This window comes from Salmo salar, chromosome ssa06 (genome assembly GCF_905237065.1).
Source record: "Salmo salar chromosome ssa06, Ssal_v3.1, whole genome shotgun sequence".
Taxonomy (NCBI): domain Eukaryota; kingdom Metazoa; phylum Chordata; class Actinopteri; order Salmoniformes; family Salmonidae; genus Salmo; species Salmo salar.
In genome coordinates, this window is record NC_059447.1 from 24,650,389 (window position 1) to 24,677,327 (window position 26,939).

General features: G+C 43.0%; 1 protein-coding gene across 1 annotated transcript; it reads left to right on the forward strand.

Moving 5' to 3' along the window:
- The first annotated feature begins 14,121 nt into the window (after positions 1–14,121).
- Positions 14,122–18,105, forward strand: LOC106592182 (protein Tob1). Its single transcript, XM_014183497.2, has 2 exons — positions 14,122–14,408; positions 15,987–18,105. The coding sequence occupies exon 2, from the start codon at positions 16,205–16,207 to the stop codon at positions 17,219–17,221; it is 1,017 nt and encodes a 338-aa protein (XP_014038972.2). The 5' UTR covers positions 14,122–14,408; positions 15,987–16,204; the 3' UTR covers positions 17,222–18,105.
- Positions 18,106–26,939: the final 8,834 nt, after the last annotated feature.

Here is a 26,939-nt window from a genome sequence, read left to right on the forward strand (position 1 = left end):
CTTATCCACACAATGTGAAAATGTGTCTCAATGGAGACATGATACACATCAGATTTAATCGGTATGGTGGGCAAAGAAAAAAGCTACAGATAAGATATTACATTATCTCAGTATCTCAATATGTCAGTAGTTTGGTATTATGAAACAAATGTTCTTTGCCTAAAATAACTAGGATGGATAGAGGGCCATTGGCGTGTCATCTTCTGTGACTAATACAGCAAAACAGCACTCTTCAGAAGCCTCGTTGGCAAAGACACAAAATACTACATGGACACATACTAGTGGACGAAAACAACCTAACATGAATACATAAAATGCCTTCTAAACCCATTGTATGTAGAATTGGAATAGAAATTAGCTCTTTGAAGCCATATAACAATCCATATAATTTACTCAGGACTTTCTACTCGTCTGCCATACAAAGTAAATGCCAATTGCCTATAAAATGCTGATGGAATTTGAGAGGGAGAGGAAAGCCTGACTGCATTTGTCAAACTCCTCTCTCTGTGGGTGTCTTGTTAGTCACAATGTAAAACCTTGTCTAAATCACCTTTGTTTACCAGATTGGGGGGGGTCAGATTTACGCCGACGTCACAATTCATTGTGAGCAGCTATTCTGACATCCCAAACCAATGTAATGTCAATTCGGTTGTCTTTTCTAGGTACATTGATAAGACTAAGTATTGGAATATTGATTGTAGTAGTAATAGAAGAGCTGCAGGATCCAGTGTTATAACCTCGTCACAAGGGATGCTAGGGAGTAGAGTAGTCAGAACACTAGAACGTCCCAAAATAATATTAGCAGTTTATGAAGCCGTCTTCATACCTCACAGTCTCCTTTAGAGATGGATGAGATAGTTGTGGGTGCTTAACCGCTCCATCTACAGTACATGGGTTAGAACACACACACGGTGTATTTTCCTCTCCTGGATGTCATTACATTGTGAGACGGTGTGAGCGATCTGTGTGTGTGGATCTGTGTGTATGGATGAGGTAGACTATCAGATTCACTGGGTGTATTACTTCATTGCCATGAATACAAAGCAGCTTCCTCACAGCACCATAGCCAAACAGAAGGTGTTCATCCTCCTCTTTTCCCATCTTCCTTCTGTCCCCGTTGTCTTCTCCCATCCCTCTGTTCATCTATCAGATGCAGGGATCATTTTGAATGGGTAATATGATATGCACATTAAAATCCACACTGACTTTGATAAGTAGTCTCTTCTGTTGATGCGTTTTCTTTCCTTGGTGTTCTTCATGGTCTGTTTGGTCTATTCTGGTATTTCACTGAAATGAGACAGATATCAGTGTTGTTGTCTCTCTCTCTCTCTCTCCCTTTAAAACCCAGTCCTTGCCCTCAGGCTACTGTACCCCCATCCCTCCTCACATCCACTAGTCTCAGACTACTGTACCCCCATCCCTCCTCACATCCACTAGTTTCAGACTACTGTACCCCCATCCCCTAGTCTGACTACTGTACCCCCCCATCCATCTTCACATCCCCTAGTCTCAGACTACTGTACCCCCATCCCCTAGTCTGACTACTGTACCCCCCATCCATCTTCACATCCCCTAGTCTCAGACTACTGTACTCTCATCCCTCCTCACATCCCCTAGAATAACAGTGATTTTAGGTCAGAGTCTAAGGGGACTAGTGGGTAACTTCATCCTACTCGTCTCTTCTTACTCAGGACATTGCTTCAGTTAGAGGATGTTATGGAGGAGACTGCCATGTCATTAGATAGTGGCAACTCACAGTGTCTTCTATATTAGCAAAGCTGCTAGTCTGACTTACTAACTATTAGAAATGGGACGCACTCTTCATTAAGTTAATTTAATAGCTAGTAAGGTTTTAAGCAGAGTTTAAAAACAACAGCTTAATTTTGAAATGACACACGATTTCTAACATCTGACATAAAAAAAGCTGTCAAATGATTGCAATTCTGCAACATCTATAAAGCTAAGACGTGATTCAGCTACAGATGTAGAAAATGATGAGAAAGAAAAAGAAAACTACTTGAAAAAGTGACAGTAGTATATCACATGAATAATAGAGAGATCGTTAAATGTGTCAGGGGGATAGAAAAATAGCCCTGATTCATTTCACTACCAGGTAAACAGTACATGATAAATACAGTGGCCTACCTCCTCAAACACTTTCTTTAATCACAAAAGTAATCAATCTATCTTTTTTCACGTGAATACATGACTTCATCTGAAAATATACCATCCACTTTATTTTTAGCTATAGGAAAATCACATTAACAAATTTCGGAATATCTCTCTCCCATCCCCCCCACCCATGTATACAACACAGTGAGCTTCTCAAACGGAATGTGTTGCTCTATTTCTTTTTAAAACATACTCTTTAATCTCATTATGTTGTCATATGATGATGATTTGTATCCTCAACAAGGTTCAACTACAAGTATTTGATGACATGCCTGCCATTGAAAAGGAAAACAGAATAAAAAGTATTCAGATATCACATGGTTTGTGTGGTGTCATTCATTACTGTAAACAGTTCTGAGGACTCCCTGAGAGTATTCACCATATCTAACATAATTCTAGGAAACCTAGCTGTGGCTAAACTTGCCCTATTTTTCACCCCTTGATAAAAAAGCTATTTTGCTGCAGTTGTCTTTGATCTGTCATTAGTTGGGTGATGCTGTTAGGATTAAAACTGATCTGTCATTAGTTGGGTGATGCTGTTAGGATTAAAACTGATCTGTCATTGGTTGGGTGATGCTATTAGGATTAAAACTGATCTGTCATTAGTTGGGTGATGCTGTTAGGATTAAAACTGATCTGTCATTGGTTGGGTGATGCTGTTAGGATTAAAACGGATCTGTCATTAGTTGGGTGATGCTGTTAGGACTATGACTGATCTGTTTTGCTGTGACAGACAGACTATTTAACATGGAGGACAGGCCTCATTATGACATCACAGATCACATCACCTCATGCTACTGTGTATTATCTATCCTGTTGCCTAGTCACTTACCTATATGTACATATCTACCTCAATTACCTCGTACCCCTGCACATCGACTCGGTATGGGTACCCCGTGTATATAGCCAAGTTATCGTTACTCATTGTGTATTTATTCCTTTTGTTATTATTTAACAAATGTTCTCTCTGCATTGTTGGGAAGGGCCCATAAGTAAGCATTTCACCTGTTGTTTATGAAGCATGTGACAAATAAAATTTTATTTGATTTAACACATCTGATCCCAATCAGATTTTCATGCCTCTCTCACTCTATTCCTCCATCTCTCGATCTGTTTACGGTATTCACTCCTTCTTCCTTTCTGCAGAGTCATAGGGCAAAGACAACAAGGAAAGGAACAAGGAAATACAAAAACAAAGTCATCTTGTATGCACAGAAATCACTGTCACACAAAAATGTAATGTACCAGGGCCCTATAAAATCCTTGTTGCAGAGAACGCGGACGGAATCACGGAATCCAGACATTAAAATCAAAATTCAGCAATATTCAAAAATGTATAGAACTTAGTAGGAAATGTCCCCATTTGTCAGCACCATTTCCGTTTCCATTCAATTGAACATTCCAGAACGTACAAACGTACTGAACGCAGCCCAGGAAGAAAATGCCCTTCAGGTCAGTGTGTGCGCGGTCACCGTGTGTGTGCGTGTATGTGTGTGTGTGTGTATGCTTATTTGCCTATGTGTGTGTGTGTGTGTACAGATGTAGGATTGTGGATTATAATGAAGATGTGGATTATAATGAATACAAATTTTTTGTCGGGGTTGATACATCTTTCCTAAGGGAAAATCAAGTCTTACATTTCAAAGTGGAAATTACAAACTTCAGAAGCCTTTTCAAATACACTACAAGTTTCCTGCAACAGGGGGATCAAATTGAGATCATACATCTGTATATTCTACATGTGTTAACCTTTTGACTGTTCCCTGTTGTAACTCAGGAGGGAGCGAGACCTGCATGGAGAGCATTAGCCAGGGCCTCATGGGATTCAGTGTGTCCTTGCCTGGCTGTAGTAGTCAGTGTGTTATTACTGGAGCTGTAGACCCAGCTGCCCTACTACCCTGATGCAGATGTTATGTATTCACACATCAGGAGTGTTTGTTGTGTTCTGTGAGCAGTGTGTGCGTGTTTTTAGATGTGTGTGTCAGGCCAACAGAAGGGGTAGTGACATGTGCGTGTGTGTGTGTGTGTGTGTGTGTGTGTGTGTGTGTGTGTGTGTGTGTGTGTGTGTGTGTGTGTGTGTGTGTGTGTGTGTGTGTGTGTGTGTGTGTGTGTGTGTGTGTGTGAAGTGTTAGCTCTACCTGAAAGGCTACACAAGCTATGATTGCTTACTCTGTGTACCCTTTCAAGGTCAGAGGGAAAGAGACATAATTATATATGCTTCTACATTGGGTTATTGCATGAATGCCAGATGCCTAAAAATACAGTAGATGAGGAATTCATTCAGGATGTAATCAAAGCTATGGCAGATGAGAAGAGGTCTTAACTAAAACCTACGGTAAGATACTGTACATATAAGAGCTATTTTGTAGCTCCCACTTTCTTCTGTCACAAGAAAATCTATAGGAAGGTGACCTGCATTGTTTTTGGTTGAAACTGGGCCATGATCCATTTGTGCATTTCAGCAAGCCTTCTTTAGATTTACAGATAGGAAATGTGTCTATGTTGACTGTGTCCCAGTCAGTGCTCCGCTGTCTGTGGATGATTTATTGAAGAGGCCAAGTATTTTTTTTTAAACCTTTATTTAACTAGGAAAGTCAGTTAAGAACAAATTCTTATTTTCAATGACAGCCTAGGAACAGTGGGTTAACTGCCTTGTTCAGGGGCAGAAGGACAGATTTTTACCTTGTCAGCTCGGGGATTCAATCTTGCAACCTTTCGGTTACAAGTCTAACACTCTAACCACTAGGCTACCTGCCGTTATAAAGGCAGCCAGCTAAGTTCTCCTGGTGCTGCTGCTGTCGTGGGAACTGATCTCATGACCTTGGCGTTTGCATGTTCTGTATCATGTAAGTCCTTGCAAGGCGTAAGTGTGTGTGTTTAAGAGAGAGGAAGAGAGAAAGGCAGAGAGTGTGTGTGTGTGTGTGTGTGTGGTTCTGACTATGCATGTGCTGAGCCTGACTGCAGACTTGTGATGTGTTCTATTTAATGAGTAACCAAACATAGTGACAGCCTGTTCAAGAGGAGAGAGAAGGAAATCGTTTTTTCTCAGTGACACAGTAAAATATCAGGGTTACCCATTTTAAATGTAACCTTTATTTAACTTTAAAGTAACTCAGTCATAAAAGTCCAGTTGTTTATAAAATACCCTTGGTAATTAGTAGCCCTGGTGCCAGCCCTGATACTGTATATTACCATTCATCTCATTCATATCTACAGTACCATACAATACAAACAGCTACTCTGTTTATTATCTATGCAAAGTCACTTTACCCCTACCTACATGTACATATTACCTCAATCACCTTAACTAACTTGTACCCCTGCACATTGACTCGGTACTGGTACTCCTTGTATATAGCCTCTGTAACGGTCGTCGTATGGAGTAGACCAAGGCGCAGCGGGTTGAGTGCTCATTTTAACTTTTATTGAACACTTAAATAACAAAACAAGAAAAGAAAACAAACGAACACACAGTATTACAGGCTAAACACAGCAGTGCAAAAACAACTTCCCACCAAAACCCATTACAAAAACACCCCTCTATATAGGACCTTCAATCAGAGGCAACGAAGAACAGCTGCCTCCAATTGAAGGTCAAACCAATAACCCTAAACATAGAACTAGAAAGACTAGACCAGAACATAGAAATATACTAACATAGAACATAACCCCCCAAAAAACGGAACACTCTAAACAAACACCCCTCTACATAAACACATAGCCCATCAAACCCCGAAACACTCTAAACAAATGCCCCCTGCCACGTCCTGACCAAACTATAATAACAAATAACCCCTTATACTGGTCAGGATGTGACAGCCTCCTTATTGTTATTTTACTGTGTTACTATTTCTTTTTATTTGTGCTAATTTTCTTTTAAACTTTGCATTGTTGGGAAAGGGCCTGTAAGTAAGCATTTCACGGTAAAGTCTGCACCTGTTGTATTCGGTGCATGTGACAAATACAATATATATATAGAGCAAAAGTATTCAAACCTCTTACAGTGAGGGAAAAAAGTATTTGATCCCCTGCTGATTTTGTACGTTTGCCCACTTACAAAGAAATGATCATTCTATAATTTTAATGGTAGGTTTATTTGAACAGTGAGAGACAGAATAACAACAAAAGAATCCAGAAAAACGCATGTCAAAAATGTTATAAATTGATTTGCATTTTAATGAGGGAAATAAGTATTTGACCCCTCTGCAAAACATGACTTAGTACTTGGTGGCAAAACCCTTGTTGGCAATCACAGAGGTCAGACGTTTCTTGTAGTTGGCCACCAGGTTTGCACACATCTCAGGAGGGATTTTGTCCCACTCCTCTTTGCAGATCTTCTCCAAGTCATTAAGGTTTCGCGGCTGACGTCTGGCAACTCGAACCTTCAGCTCCCTCCACAGATTTTCTATGGGATTAAGGTCTGGAGACTGGCTAGGCCACTCCAGGACCATAATGTGCTTCTTCTTGAGCCACTCCTTTGTTGCCTTGGCCGTGTGTTTTGGGTCATTGTCATGCTGGAATACCCATCCACGACCCATTTTCAATGCCCTGGCTGAGGGGAGGAGGTTCTCACCCAAGATTTGACAGTACATGGCCCCGTCAAATGATGCGGTGAAGTTGTCCTGTCCCCTTAGCAGAAAAACACCCCCAAAGCATACTGTTTCCACCTCCATGTTTGACGGTGGAGATGGTGTTCTTGGGGTCATAGGCAGCATTCCTCCTCCTCCAAACACGGCGAGTTGAGTTGATGCCAAAGAGCTCCATTTTGGTCTCATCTGACCACAACACTTTCACCAGTTGTCCTCTGAATCATTCAGATGTTCATTGGCAAACTTCAGACGGGCATGTATATGTATTCTTCAGCAGGGGGACCTTGCGGGCGCTGCAGGATTTCAGTCCTTCACGGCGTAGTGTGTTACCAATTGTTTTCTTGATGACTATGGTTCCAGCTGCCTTGAGATCATTGACAAGATCCTCCCGTGTAGTTCTGGGCTGATTCCTCACCGTTCTCATGATCATTGCAACTCCACGAGGTGAGATCTTGCATGGAGCCCCAGGCCGAGGGATATTGACAGTTCTTTTGTGTTTCTTCCATTTGCGAATAATCACACCAAATGTTGTCACCTTCTCACCAAGCTGCTTGGCGATGGTCTTGTAGCCCATTCCAGCCTTGTGTTGGTCTACAATCTTGTCCCTGACATCCTTGGAGAGCACTTTGGTCTTGGCCATGGTGGAGAGTTTGGAATCTGATTGATTGATTGTTTCTGTGGACAGGTGTCTTTTATACAGGTAACAAGCTGCGGTTAGGAGCACTCCCTTTAAGAGTGTGCTCCTAATCTCAGCTCGTTACCTGTATAAAAGACACCTGGGAGCCAGATATCTTTCTGACTGAGAGGGGGTCAAATACTTATTTCCCTCATTAAAATGCAAATCAATTTATAACATTTTTGACATGCGTTTTTCTCAATGTTTTTGTTGTTATTCTGTCTCTCACTGTTCAAATAAACCTACTATTAAAATGATGGACTGATCATTTCTTTGTAAGTGGGCAAACATACAAAATCATCAGGGGATCAAATACTTTTTTCCCCCACTGTACCTTTTCCCACATTTTGTTACGTGCCAGCCTTGTTCTAAATTGGATTAAATAAAAACATTTCCTCATCAATCTACACACAATACCCCATAATGACAAAGCAAAAACAGGTTTTTTGAATTTTTGGTAATTTATATAAAAAAAATAAAAAACAGAAATACCTTATTTACATAAGTATTCAGACACTTTGCTATGAGACTTGAAATATAGCTCAGGTTCAGGCTGTTTCCATTGATCATCCATTGAGTCCACCTGCGGTAACTTCAATTGATTGGACATGATTTGGTAAAGCACACACCTGTCATTATAAGGTCCCACAGTTGACAGTGCATGTCAGAGCAAAAACCAAGCCATGAGGTTGAAGGAATTGTCCGTAGAGCTCCGAAACAGGATTGTATCAAGACACCGATATGGGGAAGGGTACCAAAACATTTCTGCAGCATTGAAGGTCCCCAAGAACACAGTGGCCTCCATCATTCTTAAATGGAAGATGTTTGGAACCACCAAGACTCTTCCTAGAGTTGGCCGCACAGCCAAACTGAGCAATTGGGGGAGAAGGGCCTTGTTCAGGGAGGTGACCAAAAACCTGATGGTCACTCTGACAGAGCTCCAGAGTTCCTATGTGGAAATGGGAGAACCTTCCAGAAGGACAACCATCTCTACAGCACTCCACCAATCAGGCCTTTATGGTAGAGTGGCCAGACGGAAGCCACTCCTCAGTAAAAGGCACATGACAACCCGTTTGGAGTTTGCCAAAAGGAACCTAAAGGAATCTCAGACCATGTGAAACAAGAACAACTCAGCCAGGGTCAACCCATCTAACATGTCAACTCAGGGAAAGTGCTTGATTGGACACACTGAACTAAACTGTGTGTGTGTGTGTGTGTGTGTGTGTGTGTGTGTGTGTGTGTGTGTGTGTGTGTGTGTGTGTGTGTGTGTGTGTGTGTGTGTGTGTGTGTGTTAGGGAAATGGGGAAACCTAGTCAGTATTACAACTGAATACATTCAACCGAAATGTATCTTCCTCATTTAACCCAACCCCTCTGAATCAGAGAGGTCCAGGGGGCAACTGCTGAGCATGGAGTTTGCTTCTGAAGAAAGAGAGAGAGAGAGAAAGAAAGAAAGAAAGAGATAGAGAGAGAGAGAGAAATAAAGAGAGAGAAAGAGAGAGAAAGAGAGAGAAAGAGAGAGAGAGAAAAAGAGAGAAAAAGAAAGAAAGAAAGAAAAAGTAAAAGAAAGATAGATAGTGATAAAGGAAGAGAGAGAGGAGAGGCAGAGGGAGCAAGAGCCTCATTTAAACAGCTACAGTATCTGTTTCTCCCTCCCTCATTCTCTCATCCTCTCACTCTCTGTCTTTTACACACTCCCTTCGTCTCTACTTCAAAGGGAGCAGTGAGGTGTCTGTTGTGAAGAGCCCAGGGCTCTCTGCAGACACATGTTAACTAATAAGAAGTAGTGACGTAAAAGACTCTGTCTGGGCTGCAGGGATGTGTGTGTGTGTGTGTGTGTGTGTGTGTGTGTGTGTGTGTGTGTGTGTGTGTGTGTGTGTGTGTGTGTGTGTGTGTGTGTGTGTGTGTGTTTATGCATGTGCGTGTTTGATCCCATTGTCCTTGATGCGCTCCATAGCTACGCCTGTCACAGCTTAATGTTGTCATTTAGTTTTTCCTGCTACAGTAAAATATGATGTTTCTGTTGCGCTGGTGGTGTGAGAACAGCAACATCAGAGACCATTAAGTCGTCACAGACCCAGTCACGTCGTCACACTCCTAACCACTCCCCCCCACACTCCTATCACCCTATCCCAGCCGGCTGTGACGTCACAGACAGGGAGTCAGGGAGGACAGTGGTGGGCTACAGTACAACTGCCGTACAACACTCATAACCTACAGACATTTAATAGGACCTCTGCTCACTTTTTACATTTCTTTTATATATATTGGAACAGTACAACTGCCGTACAACACTCATAACCTACAGACATTTAATAGGACCTCTGCTCACTTTTTACATTTCTTTTATATATATTGGAATTATATTGGAATCTCTCTCTGATTTTATTCAACAATTTAAACTAGGCAAGTCAACTATAGGAAGCACTACCACAGCCTAACCAAGAGGCAAAACACAGCAACACTATAAAAACAATGCGTCACATTGTCGTAGTTTAGCTAACACTCCTGCTAGGGACCTACACAGCAGAGGAGGCTGGAGGGAGGAGCTATAGGAGGGCGAGCTCATTGTAATGGCTGGAATGGAATAAATGGAACGGTATGAAATACATCAAACATATGGACACCACATGTTGGATCCGCTCCATTCCAGCCATTACAATGAGCTCCTCCCACCAGCCTCTGATACACAGTCAGTCCATACTAAACTTGGTCTGTTGTGAGAAGCTTGATTACCTCTGCTCCCCCCTTTCCCCTTCTATTTCCCTTTCCTCTTCCCCTTCTCTCACTATTCCTGGAGGGAGGAAGAGCAAAGCGAATCACTTTGAAGACTAATTGAGGATTAAAGACCTTAAAGCACCGTGCCACTCCTTCAGGGTATACATGTACCAGAAGAGGCAGTGAGGGGAAGATACAGTATGTTATAGGATTACACCTAAGACAATATACCTAAGACAATCAGGTGGCTTCTTTGTCTCAGCAAGACACACACATACTGTATACACACATGTCTGCCTGACACACACACACACCACAGGAGGCTGCTGACGGGAGGACGGCTCATAATAATGTTTGGAACGGCGCAAATGGAATGTCATCAAACAATCCGTGGAAACCATGTGTTGATGAATTTGATACCATTCCACTATTCCGCTCCATCCATTACCCCAAGGCCGTCCTATCCCAATTAAAGTGCCACCAACCTCCTGAGACACACACTCTATAAACACACTAATTTACCACATTTACCATACGCATGTATACGCAAACGTACCCACATATTAATGACATGATACACAAACGTACCCACATATCAATTACATGATTGTTTTTGTTTAGAAACAGTCAACAAATTCAGAGCTCCAAGACAGTTGTAATTTCTTTACGAACACAAATCAAAATGTTATGGACGGCTCTGAGGTCAACATGGAGGTAGGTTAGTATGCTGGAGTGTTATGGACGGCTGTGAGGTCAACATGGAGGTAGGTTAGTATGCTGGAGTGTTATGGACGGCTGTGAGGTCAACATGGAGGTAGGTTAGTATGCTGGAGTGTTATGGACGGCTGTGAGGTCAACATGGAGGTAGGTTAGTATGCTGGAGTGTTATGGACGGCTGTGAGGTCAACATGGAGGTAGGTTAGTATGCTGGAGTGTTATGGACGGCTGTGAGGTCAACATGGAGGTAGGTTAGTATGCTGGAGTGTTATGGACGGCTCTGAGGTCAACATGGAGGTAGGTTAGTATGCTGGAGTGTTATGGACGGCTGTGAGGTCAACATGGAGGTAGGTTAGTATGCTGGAGTGTTATGGACGGCTGTGAGGTCAACATGGAGGTAGGTTAGTATGCTGGAGTGTTATGGACGGCTGTGAGGTCAACATGGAGGTAGGTTAGTATGCTGGAGTGTTATGGACGGCTTTGAGGTCAACATGGAGGTAGGTTAGTATGCTGGAGTGTTATGGACGGCTGTGAGGTCAACATGGAGGTAGGTTAGTATGCTGGAGTGTTATGGACGGCTGTGAGGTCAACATGGAGGTAGGTTAGTATGCTGGAGTGTTATGGACGGCTTTGAGGTCAACATGGAGGTAGGTTAGTATGCTGGAGTGTTATGGACGGCTGTGAGGTCAACATGGAGGTAGGTTAGTATGCTGGAGTGTTATGGACGGCTGTGAGGTCAAAATGAAGGTAGGTTAGTATGCTGGAGTGTTATGGACGTCTGTGAGGTCAACATGGAGGTAGGTTAGTATGCTGGAGTGTTATGGACGGCTGTGAGGTCAACATGGAGGTAGGTTAGTATGCTGGAGTGTTATGGACGGCTGTGAGGTCAACATGGAGGTAGGTTAGTATGCTGGAGTGTTACGGACGGCTGTGAGGTCAACATGGAGGTAGGTTAGTATGCTGGAGTGTGTAGCTCCAGGACTTCTATGGCTTTGGTCATGGAGAGCGCATGACCGTGGAAACCTCTGAGCTGTTTGCAGTATAAACAGACCGGAGGCCTTGCCAAGCCAAGGCCACTGAGCTCTCTGTGCAGTACACTCTCTCTCTCTGTACGCTGTATGCATGCCACCAAGGTGTAGATCAAGACACTAATCGAAGCTCAGTTGGTTTTTCCTCCCTAAAAAGTTAAGTGAAGGATTCATGGAGGAAAAACTGATCTGAGATCTGTGCCAAGAGGGCCGGGGCAGCTTCTATCTAAAACCCACCTGTCAAATAATGTGTCCTCCCTTTCTATATGGTTAGACTGAGAAGCTATTGTAGACTTATTATAAACCTAATATCCAACATCCACAACCACCTTTGGATGTCTTTATGCGTTAACAGCTTCCAGTCCCCGACCTGCACTACAACATGTGATTTTGCTTGTGTTCATGCTTGGGAAACCTAAGCGTTTAAAGAATGTATAAAAGTCCACTACAAGCAAACCAGAAGACACTTGCTTCCTCTTCACAACCATATTATGCTGGCATAGGAAGAGGTTCTGTGATGTAATACTGGTGTTACTGTGGAAGTAATACTTCCATGGATTTGTGTAGTGTCTGTTATGGTAGCACGAGACTAAGGAATGACAAGCCAGCGCTACACATCATGCGAGGCTATTACACACCAGCAATAAGCAACTTCTCATCAAAGTCTTTGTGTGCAGTTATAGCCTTATTGTTACCTGCATTTATAACATGAACTATAACAGTTATCAATGTAGTTGCATTACAAATGTCACAAATGTTGACAAAACACTTTTAAGGAACACAAAACAATGATTGTGGTGATGTTTGTAAGTCGCTCTGGATAAGAGCGTCTGCTAAATGACGTAAATGTAAATGTTGATGCGCATGTGTGTAGGCCTGCTAGGCGTTACAGTACACACACCTGTTATGCGTCCCACCACAAGGTCTTAGTCATGGTAAATGCCAGATATGTGTGGTAAAAGATTACAGTCCTGGTTTTAACATGGTAGTGAATGTGTGATAGGGTTAACAGCATGGAAAACTACTGGCCTTGGAAATCTGAGCCTGATAGGTGCATGATGTGAACAGCAATGAGCAGTATGCACATTATTCTTATTGGTGGTAACACTTTACATTGAAGTTTCCTTATTACAGAGTAATTACATTCAATAACAACAACATTGAGATCGTGGAGATACCTACATTTTGTTGAATGGAAAGGGTTTGTTTTGCATTACGGCCAAACCATTGTGTAGCCATTTATACAGGGTGAGTACACGTTTGCTTAGCTTTTCCTACGTGAGTTAGTGGGACAACATACCTTACATCAAGTAGAGCGTCGTAACTAATATATATTTAGCAAGGTCCAATTTAAACTCGAGAGTGCCCTGTCCACCCAGGTATGACGTGGGCTGCTACATCAGCACCTTGGATACGGGCACACCATTCACCAAAGAGTTCCTGCCCCGTTTTCAGCCAATCAGCGGAGTGTTTTCTCGGCAGGAGATCAACCCCTTCGCTTCCAACGGTATCGTTCCGCTTTGGGAATGTCCTTTCCGACAGAGCTGTAGATTTGACTGAAATTGCCAAATGCAACCCCGGTTTCTTTTACTCATCATTTTCAAACTGCCATTCTCTGATCTAACAGTTTGCGTTTGCTTTAGCATGGTAATAACGCATGGTTATTACGGTTTCATGGGTGAGAGTGTATTCAGCTCAACAAATTGCTCGCTCATTATTTTAAAACATGTCAAATAAATACGTCGGAAGCACTTGGCAATACCAGTTAACCTATTGGAATGCAAGTATTCCATATCATAGCCTTGTCGAGGCAATAGGGGAGATATATCTCGGCTGAAATGATTGATACGCTGATCTAACTCATGTTGGATGACAAGCAAAGGCATATAATCTATCAACCACGCATCGCTGAAAATACATAATCAAAATATACTATATGCAAATGACATAATTTAGCATATGTCTGACTTCATAATCGATGTATTTTTGTCTGTTGTCAGAGACATAGGAAAAGTGTGACGCAAATGTTCTTGTTATGGGCGTCTCTTCATTTTTATGCCTTGGATTGACAGTATAACTAACCAATAGACTTTCGAGTTTGTACATTTCCAGCAGGCTGGATTCCCCAACCTGACCAATTGCAGGCCCAGATTTGGTGCTCGTATTGTTTTGACCTCTGAAACCGCATCACCGCCTACCTCGTGCCCATGGCGGAGGAAAGCTATAAATATAGGCGCATGACAGCCGACTGGGACGAAGTTGTAAAACTCCCAGGTAGAAGGGAAGAAACATTCTGCAAGCCTGCTGAAAGGGGAAAACGCCAAACAATCTAAAAATCTAAACTAAAGCAAAATAAATAACGATAACCTATCAACGTCTACACGTACTGGAATACTTTTTTATGTTAATATTATATTATATGTGAAGAAAGTATTTATATCTACCCTACACTTCTATTTGCCCTAACGGTACTTCAAAACTACTGAGAATCTTCATTTTGTACGAAAAAGTAAGTATTGCTTTTGCCTCAATTACTCTTTGCGTGTTTGATTGGATATCCATCAATCATCTATAGCCCAGTATTCTTGATGAACTATTTACCCCAGATTATATCGCAGGGGATTTTAATCAAGTTGATTTGCTGCGTCAGTCCCCGGAGTTAGGGAGGGGTAGCCTAACTAACTGAAGCATGTGTGTGAGAGAGAGAAAGACGGGATATGAGTTAAATAGTTCTTTACATTTGCTTGGCTATCAAGACTGTCAAATTATTGAAAGAAGAAACTTTCGGAGAGGCAATAGGCTATGCATGGAATTGTGTTCATCTCTTTTTTTGGCCCCGTTATTAAATCTCCAGGTCGGAAAGAATTAATAGTAAATCAAGTGGTAATTTATAGGTCCGCAGAGATTATAAAGTAGCTGCTCACACTGCCTCAAACGAACAAAACCATCTGCTGTTGGCCAGAAAACCGTCTATTTCGTAATGACCGAGTATGATTGTTTATTGGATACAGCTTATTTAGCATTTTCTATCTGTACTTCGCCATATCCAAAATGAATAGACTAGTTGTTACATTTTGCTAAACCGTTTATGTCGACACTGTTCCGATAATAGCAACACCTAACCTGTCTATCCCCTGCCTCGCCTAGTTGACGTTCACTGCTACAGTTTAATCAGCATACCAAGTAGTGCGAGTTGAGAGCCGCCAATCTGATACAATATTTACAGGGTACATGTTTCTATCGCCAGCCTGATTGCTAATATGTAACTGTTCTGTAAAAAAAGTGCAGTATGCCTTTCCGAATGTAACTGCGACTCTGTGACGTTGGCAACATTGTAACGAGGCTAGCTTATTTATTATGTAACACGATCAGTTCTAGTGCTTCTCTATAGCTTCGTATTGAAAAAACAGCACAGCTCTTTCTGTGTGGAGATTTCTAACATTATGAACATCGTTTTCATCTACTATGAAATCTTTAGGTTGTTCGTATTGAGTTGTAGATATGCAGGCAAATTCACTAGATCCCCTTGCTTGTCATGGCTATTTATAAACTAGTTCGTTCTGTTCCATAGCGTGACATTGCATTGTTAAAGATGATTCAGGCTATAGACCTTGATACTGAATAGGCATTGTTCGGGAAAGCGCTTGTATGTAAGGGTTTTACACCTGCTGTATCCTGTGCATGTGACAAATAAACGTTGAGACTTGAAACAAGACAGAGAAGAGGTGAACGCTTGATCCGTCATAGCATACTAGTTGATTTGAGTGTTCATACGGACTGCAATTCTATTCTAGATGTTTCCCTCAGGAAGTAAAGGGTTAACGTTTAAAGGGCATTTTATTGCATTCCTTTACAAAGTCTGCAGTAGTAGGCTCAACCTCAGTCAAGTAGAGGACATTGCCACCCACATCTTTGAGATGTGTTGCCTGTTTACAAAATGTTGTCCAATTATACAAAATGTTACTAAAGTAATGCAAATTCTTTACATGGCTTGTATCTAGTGGCAGAATGGTTCATGCCTTTTAATGTCTTATAGTTTTGCTTATCAGTCTGAACAATATGCTAATCATTTATCTTTTTTTTTCAGGAAAAAACAACGCTCAACCTGTGGAAGAACGACTAGCACTTTTGTTTTTAGAGCAGTTCCACAAAGCTGTAGTTCCTTTTGCCTGGTGTTGACCCAACCCATCACACCCTACCCTGCCTGGAAGCACCTACGCCACCCACCACAGATACGTAAAGCAACTCAACAGGACGCAGCTGCCGACACCTCTTCTCGCACCCGGAGCAGTTCAGCAGCCAGCTATGCAGCTTGAAATCCAAGTAGCCCTCAACTTCGTCATCTCCTACCTTTACAACAAGCTGCCGCGGCGACGGGTCAACATCTTCGGTGAGGAGCTTGAGAGGCAGCTCAAGGGGAAGTATGAGGGCCACTGGTACCCAGACAAGCCATACAAGGGCTCTGGATTCAGGTGCATCCACGTAGGGGAGAAGGTGGACCCGGTGGTAGAGAAGGCAGCCAAAGAGAGTGGCCTGGACATTGAGGATGTGCGCCACAATCTGCCTCAGGACCTCAGTGTGTGGATCGACCCCTTCGAGGTATCCTACCAGATCGGGGAGAAGGGGCCCGTCAAGGTGCTGTACGTGGACGACAGTAATGAGAGCAGCCCCAGTGGGCTGGAGCTGGACAAGGAGATCAAGAACAGTTTCAACCCTGAGGCCCAGGTCTTCATGCCCATCAGCGAGCCTGTGGTGGGCCCCTCTCCGACTTCCAGCTCGCCCTCGCCTCCCTTTGGCCACTCGGCTGCTGTCAGCCCCACCTTCATGCCACGCTCCAACCAGCCTTTAACCTTCACCACCGCCACCTTTGCTGCCACCAAATTCGGCTCCACCAAAATGAAGAGCAGCAGCCGCAACAACCAGAACAGCAACGGTGGCCAAGGCGGGCAGGGCCAGAAGGTGGCCCGCACCTCACCCACCAACCTAGGCCTGAATGTGAACACGCTGCTGAAGCAGAAAGCCATCTCCACCTCCATGCACTCTCTGTACGGGTTGGGCCTGGGCCAGCAGCAGCAGGCCTCAGCCCTCAGCCCCAACGCCAAGGAGTTTGTGTTCCCCAACCTCCAGGGCCAGGGGAGCCCGAGTGCACTATTCCCCGGTGACAGCTCCCTCAGCCTCAGCCCGCTGCAGTACAGCAATGCCTTCGACGTGTTTGCGGCCTACGGAGGTCTCAACGACAAGTCCATTATGGACGGCTTGAATTTCAGCTTGAACAACATGCAGTATTCGAACCAGCAATTCCAGCCAGTGATGGCCAATTAGTACACAAAGATACTACAGTACTAGTACACAGAAATGACCAGAGATATGTGATATGGGGAAAAAAAGACTAAACGCACATCAAAAAATAAAATAGGAAACAGAATTTCCAGGAAAAATTTAAAGTGACTTGTTGTCGACTGTAAGAACTGTGTACAAGTCCAAGCGCATGAGCCTGAGGGTGAAATGACTTTGCCCCCTTGAGTTATCTTTTTTTACGATGAAGCTTGTAGTACAAGATGTCCAAGAGTGGTTACCTAAACTTCGACATGCATCATTATTTCTTTTGCCAACCAAGCACAGAAATTATTTTTTACGTGACTGTTTTAAAGATAAAGAAGAAAAACAATACAAGTCATGGCCTCTTTCAGTATTTAAGACATAACTGGACATGCCAATTTTCCAAGGATTGGCATTAATAAGTGGGATTTCCTGGTCTTTTTTCTAATTGTATAATTTAATTTAGTACAGAGTTTGTAAAATATCAGAGTATATATTGTTTCTACGACATGGTACTGCATTTATATCTTTTTACTACTACAGTGATCCGTGATGGCTGCAGCGACTTTATGTTATTTTTTTTAATTGAAATTGTGAAATGAATCCCTCTAAAAAACATTGACTATTCTAAAGATTGTGTACAGAATATTCCGTAGTGGTGGGATTTAAGAATATTAGCTTTTTTGAAAAACAAGAGTTGTATTTTCTGTTAAGAGTTTAAAGATTTTTGCTATATTATGGACAAAATGTTATCGTATATTAATTTTGTACCTACATTGTGCAATACTTGATAAAACAAACGGTATAACAAAGTATTTGGAGTCAGTGTCTTACATGTTAAGCGGAACTGATCATTTATTAAGTTTGTATTAAAAAGCTTGAAAATATACACTCGTCTATGTTCTCATTGGTAGTCTGGTCTTGTTGATTGGGCAATGGACATATGTATGAAAGCGATATTATCCAGTTTTCCATATGCCATTGAATTGTTAAGTACACACACTTTATCGTAGCCATGGGAGTCCTAGCCTATCCTTCAGTGCCTAATTTACCTCTGGTCAGCATACTCCTGGTGCACTGGCTCAAGACACATGGTTCAAACCTGCTGTGTGACTTGTCATTTGGAAAGACCTCGCATAATATAAAGTACTGACATGTCAGCATGGTGCTATTGGTAAGACTGCACCGTTATACATCAATATTCTATACATGGTAGTCTTGTAACTAGTGTTACACAAATAGGCATATCGTAGTGTCCTGTAGTCTTATTGCTGTGAATCAGGGTGAATGTTAGTGTTCTGTGCTATAGTCTAGAATTACCAGTGGGGTTTTCCTTGACAAAACAACTTAACACAGTTTTATACATTTCCATCAACATTCAAAACATAGCTATGCCAAAAGAGCCAACGAGGGTATTCCATTTTTACCGGAGATTTGATATACCCTGTGCATGTATTCCATTCCGACTGTCTACATTATCCTCAGCCTTCTGCTGGTTCTGAGTCTACGTACTACGGTGGAGTCAGTCCATGTGCTTCCTGGGCCTATTAGGCATCTAGATAGTGGGGTTAAGCCTGCTAACGGTCATCCCAGACCTTAGCATGTCACCTCTGTCAGTTAGCCGAGTGAGAGCTGAGGTGTTTATATTAGTGCACTGTACATGTTAGCCCTACCAGCCAACAGGCCCACCTTTGAACGATGCAGCCTGCCAGTTGTTTAGTCTAATGTTGTTGAATGCAAAGATGGTCCGGTAGGCTAGGTGATATGTTCCGTTTACAGTACCTTCATCCTGAGCATGTGTGTGGTCTCCAGAGTAAATTCAGTCACATTTATTTTTGGGATAACCCTTTTATTTCCTACCCTTCATCTATACTGATTTTGTAGTGGATCTACTGAGCATTTTGAGTGCTATAGTATAGCATAACAATAGCCACTTTGTAGAGGCAGTAAAGGCTTCTACACAGTGGCCAGCTGCATGCTATTCTAAATGCTCTCAATCATTTTTCACCCAGTGTCCTGAGGTGACGGATCATTGGATAACTATGATTGCTGACTTGTGATGACAAAATGAATCGGAAGGAATGAATAGAATGAGTGACATTTTTATGGTTTTAATGCTGGTCTGAAAAGGAAGTGTATGTCGCTTGTTTGCTTCTTCCAAAAATGATCTATGTTGAGGTCCTGTTGGGACTATTCATGTACTTGGTATCATGGTTTCAACCAGAATGGATCGCCTTTTGGTTCTATTTCTCATGCTGTTGTTGCTGCCACCGCTGCTGATGTTATAATTAAGCAATAAGGCCTTGAGGAGGTGTGGTGTATGACCAAGGGATGTTCTTCTGTACAACGCAACGAGGAGTGCCTGGATACAGCCCTTAGCCATGGTATATTGGCCATATATCACAAACCCCTGAGGTGCCTTATTGCTATTATAAACTGGTTACCAACAGTAAAAATAAATGTTTTGTCACACCTGTGGTATAAGTTCTGGTATACCACGGCTGTCAGCCAATCAGCATTCAGGGCTCGAACCACCCAATGTATAAGTAGAACTAACATGCTGGTGGGTACACAGAGAGCACTTTAACCCTGGTGGCATACCACGATCCTCTGAGGTGAGCTCACCAAGTATCTGCGCATTGGTGTCTGTCAGCTGCACTTGGTAGATTGGCCCTAATAAAGTTCACAGATGGTTTTGGATATACAGTACGTGTGTGTGTGTGTGCATGCACTTGTACGTGAGCATTTGTGTGCACATGTGCGTGTAATAGAAATATGTGTGTTGGGGATATGTTGGGGACAAGCAGTTCTGGGGATGCCTTTGAGGGATTATCACCCTGCTCTGCTCTCCTGAGCCTCGTCCGTCTGGTCTCCCCCCACAGGCTCTACTATCACTGGACGTCATCACCCCCGCTCTGATTCTAGGAGAGCGAGAGAGGGGGGGACAGGGAGGGATGGGGAAGATAGGGAGGGAGGAAGAAAAAGTGACTAGGCATAGAGAGAGAAAGGGGGTCAGAGAGAAAAAGAGAGGGGGTAGAAACAGAGAGAGAGAAAGAGGAGGGATAGCAACAGAAAGAGAGTGTGAGAGAATGAGAGCTGGCGGCATCATTGATGTAATCCAGACCAGAGCCGCGGCCGTCAGAAAAACAGGTGGAGCTTTCTGTTGAAACGAGCAGACATGGAGTTATGTAAATGTCAACCATCTCAGCAGACCAGTTAATGGCTTTCCAGTTCCCCAGCTCTAAGTCATGCAGCCTCCATTTCTGGAGCCACATTAAATGAGTTGATTGAGGAATGACAACCCACCAGGTACAGTTCAAAGTATTTTTGATTTACATTTGTTTGAGTTGTCAACTAATGTGAATTCAACATGAAATCAACCAAAAATGTCACCATGTCATTGGATTTAGGTTAAAAGTCAGATGAAAAAAATGCAAAATACCCTTACATTAATTACTTTTTGCAAATTCAATCAGTTTTCCACTTTTTGCCCTAGCACTACACAGTTGATTCAAATAATAAACGAATCATCAAACTTATATCAGCAGTGTAGTGCTACTACAAAAACCTAATGCTACTACTACTACTACTACTATTACTACTACTACCACCACTATGTCTCTTGACACATTCATGAAAATAGTCATGGTCTCTAAACCTTCAAGCTGCATACTGGACCCTATTCTAACTAAATTACTGAAAGAGCTGCTTCCTGTGCTTGGCCCTCCTATGTTGAACATAATAAACGTCTCCCTATCCACCGGATGTGTACCAAACTCACTAAAAGTGACAGTAATAAAGCATCTCTTGAAAAAGCCAAACCATGACCCAGAAAATATAAAAAACTAATCGACCTTATTGAATCTCCCATTCCTCTCAAAAATGTTAGAAAAAGCTGTTGCACAGCAACTCACTGCCTTCCTGAAGACAAACAATGTATACAAAATGCTTCAGTCTGGTTTTAGATCCCATCATATCACTGACACTGCACTCGTGAAGGTGGTAAATTACCTGTTAATGACGTCAGTCCAAGGCTCTGCATCTGTCCTCGTGCTCCTAGACCTTAGTGCTGCTTTTGACATCATCGATCACCACATTCTTTTGGAGAGATTGGTAACCCAAATTGGTCTGCACGGACAAGTTCTGCCCTGGTTTAGATCTTATCTGTCGGAAAGATATCAGTTTGTCTCTGTGGATGGTTTGTCCTCTGACAAATCAACTGTAAGTTTCGGTGTTCCTCAAGGTTCCGTTTTAGGGCCACTATTGGTGAGGTAAACATAAAGTTTACTTTCGCTGCTATGTGGACAATACACAGCTGTACATTTCGATGAAACATGGTGAAGCCCCAAAATTGCCCTCCCTGGAAGCCTGTGTTTCAGACATGAGGCAATGAATGGCAGCAAATGTTTTGCTTTTAAACTCGAACAAAACAGAGATGCTAGTTCTAGGTCCAAAGAAACAAAGAGACCGTCTGTTGAATCAGACGATTAATCTTGATGGTTGTACAGTCGTCTCAAATAAAACTGAAGGACCTCGGCGTTACTCTGGACCCTGATCTCCTTTTTGATGAACATATCAAGATAATTTCCATTTATGCAACATAAAAAAACAAACTTTCTGTACAAAAATGATGCAGAAAAGTTAATCCATGCTTTAGTCACTTCTAGATTAGACTACTGCAATGCTCTACTTTCCGGGTACCCAGATAAAGCACAAAATAAACATCACTTAGTGCTAAACACGGCTGCTAGAATCTTGACTAGAACCCCAAAAATGTAGCATATTACTCCAGTGCTAGCCTCTCTACACTGGCTTCCTGTTAAGGCAAGGGCTGATTTCAAGGTTTTACTGCTAACCCACAAAGCATTACATGGGCTTGCTCCTACCTACAGTTGAAGTCGGAAGTTTACATACACTTAGGTTGGAGTCATTAAAACTTGTTTTTCAACCGCTCCACAAATTTCTTGTTAACAAACTATAGTTTTGGCAAGTCGGTTAGGACATCTACTTTGTGCATGACACATGTCATTTTTCCAACAATTGTTTACAGACAGATAATTTCACTTATAATTCACTGTATCACAATTCCAGTGGGTCAGAAGTTTACATACACTAAGTTGACTGTGCCTTTAAACAGCTTGGAAAATTCCAGAAAAGTATGTAATGGCTTTAGAAGCTTCTGGTAGGCTAATTGACATCATTTGAGTCAATTGGAGGTGTACCTGTGGATGTATTTCAAGGCCTACCTTCAAACTCAGTGCCTCTTTGCTTGACATCATGGGAAAAATCAGCCAAGACCTCAGAAAAAAAATTGTAGACCTCCACAAGTCTGGTTCATCCTTGGAAGCAATTTCGAAACACCTGAAAGTACCACGCTCATCTGTACAAACAATAGGACGCAAGCATAAACACCATGGGACCACGCAGCCATCATACCACTCAGTTAGGAGACACAGTCTGTCTCCTAGAGATGAACATACTTTGGTGCGAAAAGTGCAAATCAATCCCAGAACAACAGCAAAGGACCTTGTGAAGATGCTGGAGGAAACAGGAACAAAAATATCTATATCCACAATGAAACAAGTCCCATATCAACATAACCTGAAAGGCCGCTCAGCATGGAAGAAGCCACTGCTCCAAAATCGCCATAAAAAAAGACAGACTACGGTTTGCAACTGCACATGGGGACAAAGATTGTACTTTTTGGAGAAATGTCCTCTGGTCTGATGAAACAAAAATGGAACTGTTTGGCCATAATGACCACCGTTATGTTTGGAGGAAAAAGGGGGAGGCTTGCAAGCTGAAGAACACCATCCCAACCGTGAAGCACGGGGGTGGCAGCATCATGTTGTACGGGTGCTTTGCTGCAGGAGGGACTGGTGCACTTCACAAAATAGGTGGCATCATGAGGAATGGAAAATTATGTGGATATATTGAAGCAACATCTCAAGACATCAGTCAAGAAGTTAAATCTTGGTCGCAAATGGGTCTTCCAAATGGACAATGACCCCAAGCATACTTCCAAAGTTGTGGCAAAATGGCTTAAGGACAACAAAGTCCAGGTATTGGAGTGGCCATCACAAAGCCCTGACCTCAATCCCATAGAAAATTTGTGGGCAAAACTGAAAAAGCGTGTGCGAGCAAGGAGGCCTACAAACCTGACTCAGTTACACCAGCTCTGTCAGGAGGAATGGGCCAAAATTCACCTAACTTATTGTGGGAAGCTTGTGAAAGGCTACCCGGAACGTTTGACCCAAGTTAAACAATTTAAGGGCAATGCTACCAAATACCAGTTGAGTGTATGTAAACTTCTGACCCACTGGGAATGTGATGGTTCTTCTGGTTCCTCTCTAGGTTTCTTCCTAGGTTCTGGCCTTTCCAGGGAGTTGTTCCTAGCCACCGTGCTTCTACACCTTCATTGCTTGCTGTTTGGGGTTTTAGGCTGGGTTTCTGTACAGCACTTTGAGATATCAGCTGATCTAAGAAGGACTTTCTAAATACATGTGATTTGATTTGATTTTGAAATTTGATTTGATGAAAGAAATAAAAGCTGAAATAAATCATTCTCTCTACTATTATTCTGACATTTCACATTCTTAAAATAAAGTGGTGATCCTAACTGACCTAAGACAGGGAATTTCTGCTAGGATTAAATGTCAGGAATTGTGAAAAACTGAGTTTAAATGTATTTGGCTAAGGTGTATGTAAACTTCCGACTTCAACTGTATCTTTCCGATTTGGTTCTGCCGTACATACCTACACACGCTATGGTCACAAGATGCAGGCCTCCTTATTGTTCCTAGAATTTCTAAGCAAACAGCTGGAGGCAGGGCTTTCTCCTATAGAGCTCAATTTTTATGGAATGGTCTGCCTATCCATGTGAGAGTTGCAGACTCGGTCTCGACCTTTAAGTCTTTATTGAAGACTAATCTCTTCAGTAGGTCCTATGATTGAGTGTAGTCTGACCCAGAGGTGTGTAGGTGAACCTCCCTTCGCTGTCACTGTCTGGCCGGTTCCCCTCTCTCCACTGGGATTCTCAGTCACTGGCTTACTGGTGCTCTTCCATGCCGTCCCTAGGAGGGGTGCGTCACTTAAGTGGGTTGAGTCACTGACATGATCTTCCTGTCCGGGTTGGCGCCCCCTCGGGTTCGTGCCGTGGGGGAGATCTTCGTGGGCTATACTCAGCCTCTCAGGGTAGTAAGTTGGTGGTTTGAAGATATCCCTCTAGTTGTGTGGGGGCTGTGCCTTGGCAAACGTTGGTGGGGTTGCATCCTGCCTGGTTGGCCCTGTCCTTGGGTATCGTCGGACGGGGCCACAGTGTCTCCCGACACCTCCTGTCTCAGCCTCCAGTATTTATGCTGCAATAGTGTATGTGTCGGGGGACTAGGGTCAGTCTGTTATATCTGGAGTATTTCTCCTGTCTTATCCTGTGTCCTTTGTGAATTTAAGTATGCTCCCTCTAATTCCCTCTCTCTCTTTCTCCTCCCAGAGGACCTGAGCCCTGGGACCATGCCTCAGGACTACCTGGCCTGTTGTCCCTAGTCCACCTGGTCGTGCTGCTGTTCCAGTTTCAACTGTTCTGCCTGCGGCTATGGAACCCTGACCTCTTCACCGGACGTGCTACCTTATCCCAGACCTGCTGTTTTCGACTCTCTCTCTACCCCACCTGCAGTCTTTAACTCTGAATGCTCGGTTATGAAAAGCCAACTGACATTTACCCCTGAGGTGCTGACCTGTTGCACCCACTACAACCACTGTGATTATTATTATTTGACCCTGCTGATCATCTATGAACGTTTGAATATCTTGGCCATGTGCTATTTTAATCTCCCCCCGGCACAGTCAGAAGAGGACTGGCCACCCCTCAGAGCCTGGTTCCTCTCTAGGTTCCTTCCTAGGTTTCTGCCTTTCATGGGAGTTTTTCCTAGCCACTGTGCTTCTTCTACATCTGCATTGCTTGCTGTTTGCGGTTTTAGGCTGGGTTTCTGTATAGCACTTTGTGACATCGGCTGATATAAAAGGGCTTTATAAATACATTTGATTGATTGATACTACTACTACTACTGCTGCTGCTACTGCTAGTACTGCTGCTACTGCTACTACTGCTGCTACTGCTACTACTACTACTACTACTACTGCTATTACTACTGCTACGACTGCTGCTACTGCTACTACTGCTGCTACTGCTACTACTGCTGCTACTGCTACTACTACTACTACTGCTACTACTACTGCTACTGCTACTACTACCACTACTCCCCTCACAAATAAATGCTTCCATTGTTCAGAATGATAAGTATGTGTGAGGGGTGCATACATAGTAGTGTATTTTGTAAACAGACTGTGTAATCATTGCTGTCACATTTAGTTGACTCCAGCATAACATATATGGTTAAAGGGAGGACAGGCAGGTATCACAGCTATTTACTCTGTCTCCCACACCCATTTGGAACACACGATCTTAGGATACCAACATGACACAAGGAAATGTCTCCACCTGAGCAATGTCAAATAGACCATAGCCAAATATTGTCTAGAAAGCCTTGAGAGGAGCAGTCTCTCAACTCTGCAATAATAACTACCTGGGCTATGATATACTGTGTTTGAGTGTTTTGGTGAGCTTCGCCTGCTCTTGGGAAACCTTGTGTAAAGCATCTATGATAACGTTTAAGTGTGCAAAGCATAGATGATAACATATGTACACAGTTTTTCATTAACTCAAATACACACGCGTACACATGCTCTCACATGCACCTGCATGCAGACACACACACATGTTACACACATTAAACACACACACAGAACCATCCTATTTAAAGGTACAGTACATGGGAGTGGTCAGGTTTGTTGTATACATACAGTATATCTCTGGCAGACACTTACCCATCCATCCCCTTAAGCTGCAGTTGCTCTTATCTGCAGCTGCGTTAAACACTAACCAAGAACAAATACAGCCCTCCCTCCTCCCTCCTTCCCCCCCATAGCCTTTCAGGATGACCAACTCCTCGGTTCCAGCGGAGCATATCAGACCACTCTGACTTGCGTGCCTGGAGGCCCCCAGGACACTCCCACACCTTGCTTGGTCCTGATACCAAAGAGGAGTATCTCAATAGGTTGAAATGGTGTCCTCTCCTCATCTCTTTTCCTCATTTGAACTCAATGTGCAGTGTAAATTAGGGAGAGGACACTATTGAGCTGTACCCGCATGTCAGACTCGAAACACTGCCGCCTGGCCAGTTTACCTCAGTCCTCAAGGGCCTTTGCACTACAAATTCCAGAATTTCCCTTTTGACCCTTAGATTGCATCTGCGACCCTGAATTCTCACAGTAGGAACTAAACATGTTGTGTCTCAGAGAAATGAATCAGATTACACATGTCACAGGGACCTTAATCAGAGCTGTGCAATCTGCCGATCTGAGGCAGGGAGAGAGGGTGACACCTGCGATTCATCACTCTGTGTGTGTGTGTGTGTGTGTGTGTGTGTGTGTGTGTGTGTGTGTGTGTGTGTGTGTGTGTGTGTGTGTGTGTGTGTGTGTGTGTGTGTGTGTGTGTGTGTGTGTGTGTGTGTGTGTGTGTGTGTGTGTGCGTGCGTGCGTGCGTGCGGGCGTGTGCCCTCACGCGTCCATGTGTATGCGTGTGTGAGCGTATGTGTGTGTGTGCGAGCTTGTGTGTGTGCATGGATGTTAGTGTATATGTGTGTGTACGGGTGTTAGTGAACAT